Here is a 16,599-nt window from a genome sequence, read left to right as displayed (position 1 = left end):
CCTCCACAGAGTGGCACTCTTACTTTGCAAATGATGTGGTAGAAACCTGAACAAAATCCTTGCAATACCATTACGTCATCATAAAATAGACATTTCACACAATAATCATTCTTGCAAGACTATGTGTTAAGGAAAAGATAGCAATAAGACACATTTGCATTCGAATGCTACTTTTTCTACTTTTTCCCAAAGTTTTGGGTATTGTGAGCCAAACTGCTATTTGATACATTAATCACCTACCATACTGATTGCCATCTCATATTGCTCAAACGTTTCCTTCCTTCCTTAGAGATCTGAGATGCCAAAGCTTTCTTGTATTCAGTAGGGTATTCAGCTTACAAAGTGCTCAGAATAAAGCACGTAATTGGTGAGTGCTGGTATTTGGTTATGGTGGAGTTGTTGATGATGGATGTGTAGATGGAACCAGGAGGAAAGAAAATGGCTTTTTGGAGTTCAAGGAGAACAGGCAGGGTGGCAAGCAGAGAAAGACCAGGAAAATGCAGAACACAACTCCATTGCAGGAATGCTACTGTATTTGTGAATTAAGTATCTTTTCTCCATAGCAGGAGTTATCAGTGTTCAGAAATATGTCATTGGGTGCAAGGTAGTGGTTATTTAGTATGAAAGAGGAAGAGCCTGGGATTTGTACTGCAGCTACCCTGGAGAAGCCACAGATGCTTCCATTTCAGCTGTGTTGTTCTGCACCCTTAGTCCTGAGGAGTCCTGGGAGACTCTTACCATTCCAGTGTCTTCCTGATGTTCAACGACCTGTGATTTACCCTATTAATGAAACCTGAAACACCTCATTGCTGCTGTGCGGAGATAGGCTGGGGATGGATTTCGAGTCATGAATGGAGAAGAGTCTTATACTGTGTGTGCTCCACTGAGAATAATTCTGCAGCTGTTCCTATCACCATTACTGTGTGTTGGATGAGGGTGCCATAATCTTGAGTCCCTCTTGTCTCATTTAGAAGTGTGTTCAAATTCCTTTGCTGTACTTGAACTTTTATAGCAGTCTGTCTGGTCAGTGCCCTCAGCTTGGTTTCTCTTCTAGAGGAAGAACACAACCTTTTACTTTCTTTGTCTATCGGCTACTTACAAAGCATCTTGACTGATACTTTCCTACCCTTTTCTCTCATTCCTACTAAAACCTTCCAGCCACTCAAGGATACAAGTTTTTGGACTTCCCTACTATAGATGTAAATACATAGTAGATTCACAGAAATTGGTGGTTCAAATAAAGTGAAAAGCAAACACAACGCTAGAAAAATCTGAAGATCTTGCTTTGTTATTGGTGATTTTTTTCCTTTATTTCCATGAAGCTGTAACCATCAAGATGAACTCAGAGCTGACCAAGGTTCTGAAAGTTTAAAGAGTGAAAAATATTCATACTCTTCGTTATAGGACACTTAATGGATTTAGACAATGTGGATACCATTAAGAGAAACAATTTTCATGACCTAGGAATTAGTTTAACCAAAACATGGTCTGTGACCCTTATCACTCACATCTCCAGGCAGCTTGTTAGGAATGGAGAATCTCCCAGCCCCTTCAGACTGACATAATCACAGTGTACATTCAATAAGATCCCTAAATTACATGTATGCTCCTTGGAGAACCACTTCTAGACACTTAAAATGTCAAATAACCTGTGGTAATCATACAATCACACAGTGTGGAATCAAAAAATAGCTCTTCATAATTCACATTTGCTGTGCACCACTGGGATGAGTCGTTTAGGCTTACTAAGCTTTGGTTGCTATCAATGTGAATTAGAAATGTGAGCACTTCCCAACTCATTTGGTTGGGAAATAATGATATTTAACAACTTTCAATAGAATGTTAGTTTATATAATTGTATTTGTAATATTAACATGACTTTCCTGATAGGGCTAGAAATATCACAAATAACTTTGTGTGTATATGTGTTGTGTGTGTGTGTGCTTTGTGTGTGCTCCGTGCATGCCTTTGTGTTGGACCTGCACATGCATCAGTATTTGAGGTTGAACTCAGGGCCTGGACACTCTTCCTGAACTTTTACACTCAGGGTTAATGCTGTAATTTACTACTCGAGCCATGTCTACACTTTCAGCTTTTGGTTGGTTAATTGGAAATAAATGTTTTTTCTTTCATGCGATTGTTTCTGACATATTTATAAGATGATTTCTTTGTTGCTTGTTATGTCCCTCCCCCATGGTATAACCCCTGCTCTCACTGTATTTGATGTCGGTATAATTTGTGGAGGGGAAGGTCAATAACAAATTCTTTAATTAGGGATACGGGTCGACCCATTGCAACAATGAGATGTACAAGTCGTTATGTCGAAAATGAACTTTACAACTTTGGTGGGAGCAGGGAGGGGGGGAGGGGGAAGGAGGGGGAAGTGAAGAGAGGAGGGTGGGAGATGGGAAGGGATGGGAAGGGGAAATAAAGGGGGAGGCAACAATGCTTGATAAGAAATGTACTCATTATCTTGCCCATGTAATTGTAACCCCTCTGTACAGTATTTTCACAATTAAAAAAAAAAGAATCTCAAGGACTTTACTTCCTGGTTTGGCTTCACTGCAACCCTCAGCCTCTTGAGTAGCCAGGATTATAGGTGGGAGCCACCGGTGCCTAGCTTACAAACAACTTTTTCTGGTGTTGTTGCTGGTCTTGTGGTTTGAAGTCAGGGCCTGGGTGTTATTCCACAGCATTTATGCTCAAGGCTAGTGCTCTATTACTTGAGCCACATCTCCACTTCCAGCTTTTTGGTGATTAATTGGAGATAAGATTCTCACAGACACTCCTGTCCTGTCTGGCTTCAAACTGCAATCCTCAGATGTTAGCCTCCTGAGTAGCTAAGATTACAGGCACCCAGCTTACAAATAACTTTTGATATCAATGTAAGAAAATAAAATAACGACTCAATGAAATAATTAATCTTAGGCTTTGATTTGGAGGGACTGTGTTTCTTCCCAAATTAATATCTCGATATATACCCCTACATATTTCTGACATAATTTTTTAGAAAAGTTTATAAAGGTTCCATTTGATTTGATAGCCTACACATCACCCTAATATTGTCTATCATGATCTAATTGTGTGACTTCTATGGTCTTGTCCATCTAGGATCTTCTCCAGCATTTTCCTTTTAGTGTCCTAGTCATTTATCATCCATTATACTTAGCATTTATCTTTTATAGCTCTTTTTTTTTGTCAACAAGACTATAATATATCTAGGAGTATGTTGAATAGAGTAGGCACTCAGTAAATACTCAAAGATAATCAACTTAGAGTAGAGCCATATTGGAACTATATGGCTTTGATTATTATTATTCCTAGAAAGACTATTGCCCTAGACTGTGTGTAATACATATTTGGAGGAAAAACTCTCTCCATTGGAATCTCTGTAATTGAGGTGGCATTAACTTGACAACTATGATTTTCTATATTTTTATATTCAAGTGAATATTATCTTGACAACTTGGCTTGATTACATACTGTGTGGCATGACTTTTGACTTTTTGAAAAAAGCATTTAAAATGCAAGCAGTATGGTTTCACATTATGACTGTATAATAAACTGTAATGAGGCCAAATTCTGGAACATTGAGAAAAGAACATTCCTCCCAGTACCTCTCTTGATCATTTAACTATGAAAAGTTTTATTTCTATTTTTCATCATCTATTAGGTTTAACAGTATCTCTAATTTAATTATTCCTTTTTCCCCTTAAAGATTATTAAAGATTATTGCCAAAAGTTGCAGATTTACTGGTCAAGAGTACAGTCTGTGAAGTCAGGTGAAACCTTGGCTGTGTGACTTTGAACAACTGCTTTAGTCTCTTTGCCTTTGTTGCTGTATCTAAAAAATGGAAATCATATTAATACATGACTTATCGGATTATTATAAAAATAAAGATAGAGATGGATCAACTAGATTATCTGCCCTACAGCAGCATAAACATCAACAAATACCTTACATAAAGAAATAACTAACAAAAAAGATAAATCATGATTCATGAGCATTTTTAATCAGATCGTATGTTAAAGGAACTTCTCCATATTAATTCCCTAACAGATTCTGACAAGGCAATGAAGAATATCTACTTAATCTAGGGGCTATAATGTTAGCTGGAAAAATACAAAGAATCACACAGGAACTGGGTACTGTTTTATTTACCTGATGCTATCAGTGATTAGCAAAGCAATTTGAAAAGTAATTTCAGAGTGGAAAAAAGCATACTTTCTTTTTCTTCTCCAAAATCAATACCTTTTGAATACTCTGCATGTTTTGACAGATGGGAAAATCACCTAATAGGAGTCATAAATGCCACACTGTTCTCTCTTCAGTTAAGAGGAGAGACAATTCTATGTATCTGTAGTGAAAAGCTTAATGTTGTGACACAAATGATCAAGACTAATTGGCTTTTCTTTATTTCTCCCTTCACCATGTTCAGAATCCTCCAAAGGACCTCAGCCACCTTCAGGTATAAATGGTAATGTACCGCCTCCCAGCACGGCTGGGCAGCCTCCTGCCTCTGCTATCCCTTCTCCGAGTGCCAGCAAACCGTGGCGCAGCAAGTCCATGAATGTCAAGCACAGTGCCACGTCTACCATGTTGACTGTGAAGCAGTCAAGCCCAGCCACCTCCCCCACACCATCTTCAGACAGATTGAAGCCACCTGTCTCAGAAGGAGTCAAAACTGCTCCCACAGGACAGAAATCCATGCTTGAAAAATTCAAGTTGGTCAATGCCCGGACTGCATTACGTCCCCCGCAGTCTTCCAGTTCAGGACTCGGCGATGGTGGGAAGGATGATGATGTCTTTTCTGAATCTGGTGAGATAGAAAGTTTTAACCCTGCTCTGACTAGTGGTGGCTCCACAAATAGCAGTCCCAAAGTGTCACCTAAATTGACCCCTCCGAAGGCTGGAAGCAAAAATCTCAGCAATAAAAAGTCTTTGCTACAGCCAAAAGAAAAAGAGGAAAAGAACAGAGACAAAAGTAAGGTGTGCACCGAAAAACCAGTCAAGGAAGAAAAGGATCAGTTGACAGAGACAGCTCCAAAAAAGACCTCTAAGATTGCAAGCTTGATCCCAAAGGGCAGTAAGACACCAGCAGCCAAGAAGGAAAGCCTAATTCCATCTTCCAGTGGGATTCCAAAACCTGGCTCGAAGGTGCCAACAGCAAAGCAAACCATTTCACCAGGCAGCACAGCAAGCAAAGAGTCAGAAAAATTCAGGACTACCAAGGGAAGCCCTTCCCAGTCCTTACCCAAACCCATAACCTCAGAGAAAGCAAGCACATCCAGTTTCCCTGTTCCCTTGGAGGGAAGGGAAGCTGGCCACGCTTCTCCCTCCAGTTCCTGTATGGGACAATCAGCACAAAGCAGTGGGCAGAGCACAGGAAATGGTGCTGTCCAACTCCCTCAGCAGCAGCAACACAGTCACCCGAATACTGCCACGGTGGCTCCATTCATTTACAGGTAAGGTAGTCCTCTGTATGTCCAGGCATCCCACGGGGCATGATCAACTGTTGGCACATCGAGAATATTGTTGGAATAGCTTGTGAGATGGTCATTTTGCAATATTTCATTCTTAAATGAGAGCCCTAGAATTTAATAGGATATCTTAGTCCAGAAAACCTTCCAAACTAACCAAGTCCTATTTTCTCACCCTTTCTCCCCTCTTCCTTATCTTTCCCCTTTTCTTCCTCCTCCTCCCTCTTCTCTTCTTTTACCTTCTTCCCTGTTTTCCCTCCCCACATCTCTAGACAGACAAACAGATCTAACTATACCTAGCTTTCACCTTTCTGTGTATCTATGTATCTATCTACGTATCTATGTATCTATCTATCTATCTTAGATATTGATGCCTTCAGAAATTAACTTAGTTGTTGAAAGAATCAGGGTGTCATATATTTCTCCCAAGTTTAATACTATTGTAGTACCAATGGCTACTATTAACAGTAGCAGACTTTAAAATAATTCTCAATGTCATCGCACATTGTTTGTTTTCATTCCTGGGAGGAATATACATCATCATGAGTAAAGAGGTAACTCTGCTGGGTGCTAGTGGCTCATTTCTGGGCAGGAAAGTTGGTGAGATTCTTATCTTCAATAAACTACTCAAAAAAGGCTAGAAGTGTAGCTGTGGCTCAAGTGGTAGAGCACACAGAGGTTCAGGAACAGCTCCCAGGCCCTTGATTTCAAGACCTAGAATTGGCAAAGAAAAAAAAAGACAACTCTGAGGTACACAGATGTTGATTTAATCCAAGATGTGCTACTTACTAGTTGCATGATGTGTCTGTCAAATTATATGACATCTTGTAGTGTCATTTTCTTCAGCTGTCAAGTAGAAATAATTCACTGAATAGAACTTTAAGTAGACAAATAAGTTATTTGTATATTTAGCATATATATGTCTCTTTGTTTTATATTTCATGTATTTATATTACTATATTTTTGTTTTGTGAGCATTAATATATATATATATACCTATTCCATAAACAAAACTATGTATTCTACTATACAGTTATAGTCTATGGTGTGTTTTAATCAATTAGAGATCTGTCTCCTTTGAGGCTGATTTAATTTACTGGCTGGCTAGTGTAGATCTGATCTAGAGAAGAATATTGACTACATCATTTAAAATGTTGTTATATTAAGCCAGGCGCCAGTGGTTCACATCTATAATCCTAACTACTCAAGCAACTGAGATCTGATTTTTTTTTTCATTTGTGTTAACATTCTTTGGTTTATTTTTATTGTAAAAATACTGTACAGAAGGGTTATAGTTACATGAGTAAGGTAATGAATACATTTCCTATGGAGCCTTGTTGCCTCCTCCTTTGTTTTTCCCCTACCACCCCTTCCCCCACCACGAGATCTGATTTTTGTAGTGGTATTTTATTTATTGAGTGCTCACATAATAAAAATTTATGTGAGATATGCAGGGATTTTTATCATTTAAATATGACCATAAACTCATAAGACAGTGATATTATCTCCATTTTCCAGAGATGAAAACCCAGATTTGATGTTCCTAGCACTTGGGAGGTGGAGGCAATAGTTACTGGATATAGAAGCCAGTGAGGGCTAAGACAATCCCATTTTAAAAAAAAGCCCAAAACTCATTTATAATAGAAAATTGTTCATTGTTAATAATTATTAGAAATTTAAAATATTAACACATATTTTGTATGTGTGGGCATGCATATATGGTACTTAAAAATAAATAGTCTGTACATAATAGGAAAATTAAGGGCTGATAGTGATTTTTATTCTTTTTCTTGGACAAATTTGGGTCATTCTAGGTCAGTAACTATTCCTTCTGGGATTTTATATATGCTTCATAATACTCTTTCTTCCTGCAGGCAGTTAATGGACTTCATATAATCTGTTTCTGACTGAGTACAAGTCATTTTACATACAGTTTTTGTGACTTAATTATCTCTATAAAAATGATTAAATTATTTTGAAGTTTCATAACCTTTACCCACTTAATAAGAACTGATATCAAAAGGTGGAGTATTTGAGAAAGGATATTAACTTTAATATAAGAAGTTCTCCATAATGATTTGAAATTGGAAAAGGCTATATTTTTAAAGTTTAAAAATGTTCTCCAGATAGGATTTAATAAGTGGTAAAATGGTCTCTAGCCATAGTTTAGACAAAAGGAAATCGCCAACTACTTTCCCATTTATGTATCTATCTTTCATTCTGAAAATAATACATCAAGCGTGCAGAGGCTAAAAGCATTCTGTGTCCCTGGGCAGATCAGTCTGTTGGGGATATGAGAACATAATCAAATACAGAAAAGTAAACACAACACACAGAATTAATGTGGAAGAAAGGGATTTTTAAAAAAAAATTCTGCACAAGAATTTAACTAATTAATGCCTCACAGAAATTTTGAAATAACAGGTGAGGATTGAGTTGGAATTTATCAGGTAGAAGGAAGATAGCTGAGTTCTTATCAGATTTGAAATCCTATAGGTTTATAGCTCAGACAAGATGGAAAAATTAACATGTTAATAATGGAATGCACTAAATGCTAATCCTGATGTTAGTATCTGTGGCCATGTGATTGGTAGATGAAAAAAATTTAGTGAATAAAGTTGTATTATTGTCTTCTCTTTCTCATTCATTCAATTTTTACCTAGTACAACAAACTGTTTCTTCACCACCTATTTTTGCATTTCTTTTTATTTCTACTCCACCAATTCATACCTTGTTTTCCAGTTTCCAGTACATCACCAGAGCCCTTTGTAATACAATCTCTCACATAGCAAGCACTCTAGTCTCCTGAACCTGTAGGTCATATACATTGTGATCCCTGATTTATGGTACTTAGACATACAATACAGGAGCAATATTGAGATTCCAACTCATGGCCTCAAACTTGCTAGTTAAGTACTCTTATCACTGGAGCCTCATCTCCAGCCCATTTTGTTTCAATTACTTTTTCAGATAGGGTCTCACATTTTTGACAAAACCACCTTCAGATTATGCTCCTCAAATCTACATCTCACATGTAGCTACATGACAGCTATTGCACTATGTTAGCTTTATTGTTCAGATGCAGTCTCACTAACTTTTTCCCTTGGTTGGCCTTGAACCACAATCCTCGCTAACTCTACCTTCTAGGATTGTAAATATGAACAACTGCACCTGACTTGGAGGGTTGTTGCTTTTGTTGCTGTTTGTTTTGTTTTGATCTTGGAGCTTGAGCTCAGGACCTGGGTGTGGTCCTTGAATTTTTGTGCTCCAGGCTGGACTCTGCCACTTAATTTACATCCTCACTTCCAGTTTTTTTCTGCTGTTTAGTTGGAGATTAGAGTCTCCTGGACTTTTCTGCCTGAGTTGCTTTGAACCTTGCTCCTCAGATCTCAGCCTCCTGAGTAGCTAGGATTACAGGCTTGAGCCACCAGTGTCTGGCAAATTTGTTGACTTTGTGATTATGTGCAAATGATAGCTTTCAGTAGAAACTGTAACTTTGGTCTTTTTCTGATGCAGTAGGATTTGATTTATACTGGGAAGTGGCAGAAAGTTATGATATTCCTCATGTTTAGTATATTCAGTGCATTTTAGATGTGATATTTTCAATTTATAATTGGTCTATTAAGATTTAACCCATGACAAGTTGAAAAGCATCTCTCTTATTTCAATTCATGATTTCCCTTATATTAAAAAAATTCAAAACTTACCACGATTTAGGTAATCTGAGCCCTATGTGATGTAATCCTCAACCACGTTCATACTCTTCTATCCCTTATTACATGGTATCCTAGCCATCGTTTTGTTGTTCGTACCACCTCAACTGGCTATAGAGACTTTATAGATGTTTTCTCTGCTGAGATGACTTTCTTACTTGAACAGTGAGCCCCTGTCTTGTCTTTAAATCTCTTCATAGGCTATACCCTATGTCAACCATTTCCCTGCCACTATTATCTCATCCGCTTAGGACATATCTGCTATTTTCCTTTTTATATATTAGCTGGTATTTTGCCTCCATCTCCCACTACACTGAGAACACCAATTTTATATTTCTTATTTGACAACAGATTCTACTTATTAGTAGACACCAGTGACACAGTGAAAGGTACATAGTTACTTTGGGTAGAAAGTGGGAACACAGCCAAACATGTACACTATAATAGAAAAATAATTCTGAAGTTTATTATGGAGAGGGTCAGTTATCTTCTTTCATTAGCTACATGGAAGAAGTGTCAAGGATGGAGGAGAACGGCTCTCACCTGGGATGTATTTGCCCTCCCTTCCATTTTCCAATGTCGTGACCAGGCAGGTATCTTAAAGTGCAGCAAAATGTGTTGAAGCTTCTTGGATATGGAATAGACTTGGTATAGTAAGACTGCAAAAGAAGTAGAGAATTGGTTTAAGCTGTTAAGATCAGGGAAAGTGAACCTTCAGAGAATCACAGAAAGAAAAGCAGGATTTGGGCATAAGGAGAAAGAGAGGCTAAAAGGAAAATATAATAATAAAGGGACCATATGAACAAGGTCAACACATGTAAAATGGTCATCAATAGCTTGGGGTGTGTGTGTGTGTGTGTGTGTGTGTGTGTGTGTGTGTGTGTGTGTGTGAGTGAGTGTGCATGCATGTGTGTGCATGTGTGCATGTAAGTGTGTGTGTATGTATGCATTTGAGCATAAATGTAGGAAATATAAGGAAAAATCACTGTGAATTACTTCAAAATGTAAATTAGATTGTGGTAGGAGAGATGAGCTAGATCAATTGTCTAAAATGAGGAACAATTGATCAATTCTCAGGTAGTTTCTTTTTTAATACTTGAACTGGAGATCCCAATTAATAGAAGGAAAGATAAGGATTTGCTTTAAAGGAAATTTTATTGTTCTTTTTTTTCCTTCTCTTTCTTCATATTTTATTATTTTACCTTTCTGGAATTTAAGAACTATTACTTTCATCTTCTATAGACTTTACAGAATGCCTTTCCGCCTCTCAAATGTCATTTCTCTTTGCAATTATTTCAGCATTCATTATTTGCATGGTTCCCATGTTTACATTCCCATGAATATAGTAAGATAATTGTTTAGCTAAGGAGACAAAAGACACATATGTTTCTTAGTAAACCTGTCTTTTTAAGAATGTCATCCTCCACAGAAATTTAAAATAATTGGAAACTAGATTCACAACTCAGTTTTCAAGATCTACATTCTTTTCTTTTTTTCCTTACAATATGTCATTGTGTTAAATATAAAGCAAAGACCTAGAGGCAAAGAGAGTGAATAAATACATCAGCAATTCTCAAGAGAGAAAAATACTGAACCCTAGGGAAGGCAAGATGCTCTTAATGAAGAGAAAACCATTATTTTTCTAAGCCCATTAATTAAGTATAACGTGAATCCCTACGTGCACATTTGATTTGTAAAATTAGGTCAAACAATGACAAATTGAGAGGTTCTTCCTTCTTTGGATATAAGAGGATGTAGCTTACTGAAAAGCATCAAGAATTTTCAGAACAAATTTTGGTTATAAGAAGGTTGTTTTGTTTGTTTGTTTTTGTTTTTTGAGATTACAGATTGGCCAAAGGTGTGACATGGAAAACTGACTTTCGATTATGCTATGTTCTGAAAGACAAAGAGTGTTTTGAAATGCTTACGCATGAGGTTTGAAGTTTGGCTTATTTGTTGAACCAGTAGATTGATTAGGAGGAGCTGTAAGTTTACAAAGATTGAGATGTCCAGCCTATAACCATCATCTAAACACAGCTTTGTAAGCCCTGCAGCTACTATTATAGATTATACTGCAATTGTGGTTTTATGTGAACCAGATAGAATTGGTCATCAGCACAAACTAAAGTTATTGAATGCTTACCTTGCAAGCTTGCTTCTGCTAGGTTTGATACATCTCTATGCACTAGGGAGTAAATTAAATTCTCTCACACAGCAATATTTTAGACAAAATACTAGTGTGTAGAGTACTGCTGTTGGCTTGGCCTTCTCACTGCAGAGATATTTATAAACCACTTGTTGTTACTTGGCTTTGAGATTTCCTTTCAGATTTTTTGAATAAATTGTAAATTTGTACCAAATTTATAACACTACTGCAAACAACTACTATCTTCATGGCACACAGAATCTAGGAACCTTGTTCAAGTTTTACTAATTGTTGCCAAAATACCAACAGTAATAACTTAGTTCTTATAGTTTCCTATAATAACTTAGTTTTTATAGCCCTCAGTCTGGAACATTCTTTCAGGCTTTGTCTGACTTCCGTGACACTGTTATATTGAAACATTGCATATTTCTTTTTTTTTTAATTTAATTTAATTTTATTTGAGAACATACTGTACAGAGGGGTTACAATTACATGGGCAGAAACATTGCATATTTCTTAATTTGAGTTTGTCCGGTATTTCCTTATGAGTAGATTATGTTATATACTTCCCTGGTATCACATTCACTGTACCAATAACAGTCATTTTCATTAGTGCATTTCATCCAGTTGTGTCAAGATAGCAGATAAAAACAGCTTAAAGGAATGAACATTTATTTTGCCTCCTGGTTCCAGAAGTTACAGTCTATAGTCAGCTTACTCCATTGTTTCTGGAACTGACATGAGACACAATGTCATAGTGGAAGAACAGCCAGGAAGCAGAGAGAAAGAGACACAAAGGGATCAATCAATGTGTGTGTGTGTGTGTGTGTGTGTGTCTCTAAAGGTCCAAAGGCAAGCCCCCAGCGACCAACTTTCTCCAACAAAGTTCCACCTCCCACAGTTCTATCCCTTCCAATAATTTATTTGTATTTTGTATCCATCAGTAAATTATGGTTATCTAATGGTGTCTGAAAACACCTACACACAGAGAGATGTCTGTTTACATAAATATCCATATTGATGAAATTGGAATTTTGAAGTTTGCTACGATCTAAGATTTATTACCAAGTTCATTTAAATGCCAGTAAGTAAAGTCTGATATTTAGAGTGGATGTTGTCATATTTCATCCTGTCTGCTATTGACCTACTAAGCCACTCAGAGTCCAGAGTCGTGTGAATAGAGTAAGACTATAGGGTCACAATTAGTAGACCAACATTTACAGGCAACCTGATTCAAGCATGAGTTAGTAATCCGTCACATTGTTAGGTAAGGGTAGTCATTTGACTCTAGCAGCCTCAATTTCTTTTATCTGAGGCATCTTTTCCTTAAGGTTGTAATGAAGCTTGAAGGATATGCCATAGGTCATATGACAGAACACTTGGCATCGAGAAAGTGTAAAAAAGTGAATAATGGTATGTAAGCCAATCATAGGTGAACTCTAGACCTTTAACTCCTACAACTTAGTAACATTCTATAGAGCTATGGGCCTTGCATAGTAAAACTTCCAACATTTAAGCCATGTACTTAAAATACTCGGTGTGTGTGTGTCTGTGTGTGTGTGTCTGTGTGTGTGTATGTGTGTGTAGTTTCAGTAAATATTTAAGTTAATCTTGTTGAGATAGTCTGCACAGGACCATGGCTTTTAAAAATTTTAATGAAACATCATGGTACTCCTGTTTGCTTTTTCAAGTCAGTAGGATGGAAATATCAATTTATATGGGAGATGTAATTACACTTCAGTATTTACTCTGTCAAAATATATTTTTGATACTGAAGTATCTATCATTTGTTTGCTAAGTCAGCTCATATATGGTTTATTTAATTGGTATGAAGTAAGCAAAAAAGAGGACATTTTGTGATTATCCAGAGATAACACTATTTTGATCATTCGTACGGATATTAAATTTTTACCACTTAGAATTGACTATTTCTCCCACTGGCATTAAAATCTAATTCCACTTTCTCAAACTGAGATTTGGAAATAGAAGAGAAATAGATAGCTTGCAACATACACAGAGATTTCTATTCACAATATTAAATGGATACAAACCAAGGCTGATGCCCAGCTTGTTTTCAGAATGAATTGAAATGTAACTTTTCTGTTTTTTCTAGTGATCAGTCTGCTTCTGTATCTTGCTAGTGTAAATAACTCACACAAGGAATACCTTGAGAAACATGTCAATAAACCTGAACATAAATCAGATTATCTTGTGACTTAAAGTAAAAGATATTGAAGAATGAATCAACCAGAGCCATACACTGTCACATTAAGAAAATAAAGGCTTTTGAGTCAAGACTGAGCTATGTGAAAGTTATTCATATTTCTGAAAGTGTATTTCAGGCAAGTTGGAATGGTGATTTTAGCCAAGGGAACTGAATAATAAATCTTACATGGTAAAGAAGAGAACTATAAGTCAGTTCCTGAGAAATGCTTTAAAGACATGTTCTGAATAGAGCAAAATCACTACACCCAAAGCGTATTTTGAATATTCTGTTCTAGATCAATTTTACACAAGATATTGTGAATCTCTATACATAATCTATATGACCACACACATTATGGTTCTTTTTTTATTGTGAAAATACTGTACAGAGGAGTTACAATTACATGGGCAAGATAATGAGTGCATTTCTTATCAAGCATTGTAGCCTCCTACTTTTTTTCCCCTTCCCATCCCTTCCCATCCTGCCTCCCCACCCCCCCAGTCCTCCAACCTCCTTCCCCCCAATCCTTCTCCCTCATCCCCCCCCCCCCACCAAAGTTGTAACATTCTGGTTCTTGTGACATCTCTGCTCTTGGTCTAATAAGGACTAATTCGCATCAGGCATTAGACAGTCATCTCAGTGAACAACTCAATGTGATATAGCTTCTGAGAGATGAGTCCAGCTCACCATAGCACACTGCCTTTGGCACATATTTGGCAGGCTGATAGTCAATCTTGGAGACCTAATCTCACTTTATACTTTGTATTCTAATAAAACCTTTCGAAAACTTCAGAGGACTTTTTTCTCTTTATTCTGAATGAAAGGGCTGAGAGACTTATAAGGAAGGTATAATGGGTCATGAGAAATGAGTCCAAGTAGAAGAATATACCACAGTGTACTTGAGAAAAATGGAGGAGACAGTAATAGTTGAGAACCAAGGGACAAAGAGGAAAAGAAAAAGAAAGGGGAAAATGGAAATCAGATATGCTCTCTGTTTTAATGTTCAACAGAAGTCCTTATGCCCCAAGAGATTGCCTCTTTGGAACTTTAGTAATAATAACAGGTGAGATCATGACTATTTTGCAGAACCCTTTTAAAAGAAGAATAAACTGAAGTTCAGATATACCAAGTAACTGGACAATATCACTCAAGTCAACAGCTAGTGGAAGACCCATGTTTTACACTCAAACCCAATATATGCACCATTATGCAGTTTCATCCATGTGTTTCCTCTGACAATAATACTGTCTTACTGTCACTACACATATAATTTATTGACTTATTTAGCAAACATTTCTTGAGTGAAACAGATACGTTAGGCTTAAGACTATACATTGGATGTGTACAATGAAGAACTTTTAAACATGGAGAAGAGTGGTAAGTTGAGAGACAGCATTGATCATATAACTACAGTATCTTGATATTACAAGTGTATGAATTATTCAAAAGTAGATCTAGTACACTTTGCTTCCAAGTGGGAATTTCACCTGATCAATGAAATTTCCAAGTATTATAGACAGACATTTGAAATGAGACTTGAAGACAAATACTGCATTATATGATGTGGAGAGGAAAATAGTCAAGTGTGAATATTCTGTTGAGGTAAGGAGCTATATAAAGTGCATTGGAAAACATAACCACAGTACAAAGAATAAATGGCAGACCAGGTACTGGTGAATCATACTTGTGATCCTAGCTAGTTGGGAGCCTGAGAGCTGAGAATCTTGATTTGATGTCAGCCTGACCAGACAAAACTGAGAGACTCTTACCTTTTATTAACTAACAAATAGCCACACGTAGCAATGTGGTTCAAGTTTTAGAGTAATAGCATGATCAAAATGAGAACTCGCAGTCCTAGTTTGTATCAGCCCAGGTACTGGTGTAAACAAAAGATAAAGAAGAAATATGTAAGATTCTAGTACATGGGACACTGCAAACAGTCAAATGCTCTATCAGTCTTTGGAGACTCCATAAGGATTATCCTACAGCCTTTCTGAAGTTTGTTGAGAAAAAATTATGAATTAAGTTTTGTAGACAATTGGTTTGAAGTTATTTTTGTGGCATATAAAAGGATATATCAATCAGATAGAATATCTCTGGCAAAGGAAGGCTTACTTACCTTGATAGAAAAGTCGTAATAAATGGATTTTTTCTCATGCTAGAGAATTTCTATTTCGATAAGTCACTGGTGACCACAGTTGTCATTTATTCTTTCTTCTTGGTTAATTTCAGAGCACATTCAGAAAATGAAGGGACCTCTTTACCATCTGCTCATTCCTGTACCAGTCCTACGAAGATGGATTCATCATATAGTAAGACTGCTAAGCAGTGCCTGGAGGAGATATCTGGTAAGTGACTGAATTGCTGGGTCAACCCTAATGATTTTTGGAATTTCCCTGTCGTTCTTTTTATCAGATCATACTTGTGCTATGGTTTTGCAAAACAATTCTGCACATTTCATGCTCCTACACATTTCATAAATAATCTGTCTATTCTGGTTGTTTTTGCTGTTGTTGTTTGTGCCAGTCTTGGGGTTTAAACTCAGGGCCTGGCACTGTCCCTGAGCTTCTTTTGCTCTTGAGCACACAGTATCCACTTCCGGCTTTTTCTGTTTATGTGGTCCTAAGGAGTCAAACCCAGGGCTTCATGCATGCTAGGCAGGCATTCTTATCACCAAGCCACATCCCCAGACCGGTTAGTCTATTCTTTTTGGAATAATCTCCTTGTGATACTAAAGCCAAGAGTAGTACTTCCAGAAGCTGATACTATGAGTTATTTTTTGTCACTCAGTTTGAATTTAATCAGTGAAGACCTTGGTAACATTCTATGGCTAAATAAACCATCTTGCAAATATATTTGAACTTTATTTTTATGTCAAATTCAACTGTATTGCATTTTCAGTTCTGTGCTTTAAAAATATTTCTCCATGGTGGTTCCAAATGTGCATCTTGAAAAACTTATTAAGGATATTATGAAATCATCCCATATTACTTTATCATTATCCTGTATTACTTCCATTATTTTATTAGTTGGCTTTTATAAAACTGGATATT

General features: G+C 36.9%; 1 protein-coding gene across 1 annotated transcript in view; it reads left to right on the top strand.

Annotated features, from left to right (window-relative positions):
- Nav3 (neuron navigator 3) overlaps positions 1-16,599 on the top strand; it is a 296,229-nt gene that overhangs the window by 143,036 nt on the left and 136,594 nt on the right. The window contains exons 8-9 of the mRNA XM_042699113.1: positions 4,440-5,466; positions 15,779-15,894. Of these exons, the coding sequence (XP_042555047.1) occupies positions 4,440-5,466; positions 15,779-15,894 (1,143 nt within the window). The remainder of the gene's footprint in view (positions 1-4,439; positions 5,467-15,778; positions 15,895-16,599) is intronic.

The sequence above is a fragment of the Dipodomys spectabilis genome, unplaced genomic scaffold (genome assembly GCF_019054845.1).
Source record: "Dipodomys spectabilis isolate Male_0828 unplaced genomic scaffold, ASM1905484v1 ptg000234l, whole genome shotgun sequence".
Lineage (NCBI taxonomy): Eukaryota > Metazoa > Chordata > Mammalia > Rodentia > Heteromyidae > Dipodomys > Dipodomys spectabilis.
The sequence above is the reverse complement of the archived record's forward strand: the minus strand, read 5'-3'. Positions and strand labels throughout refer to the sequence as shown.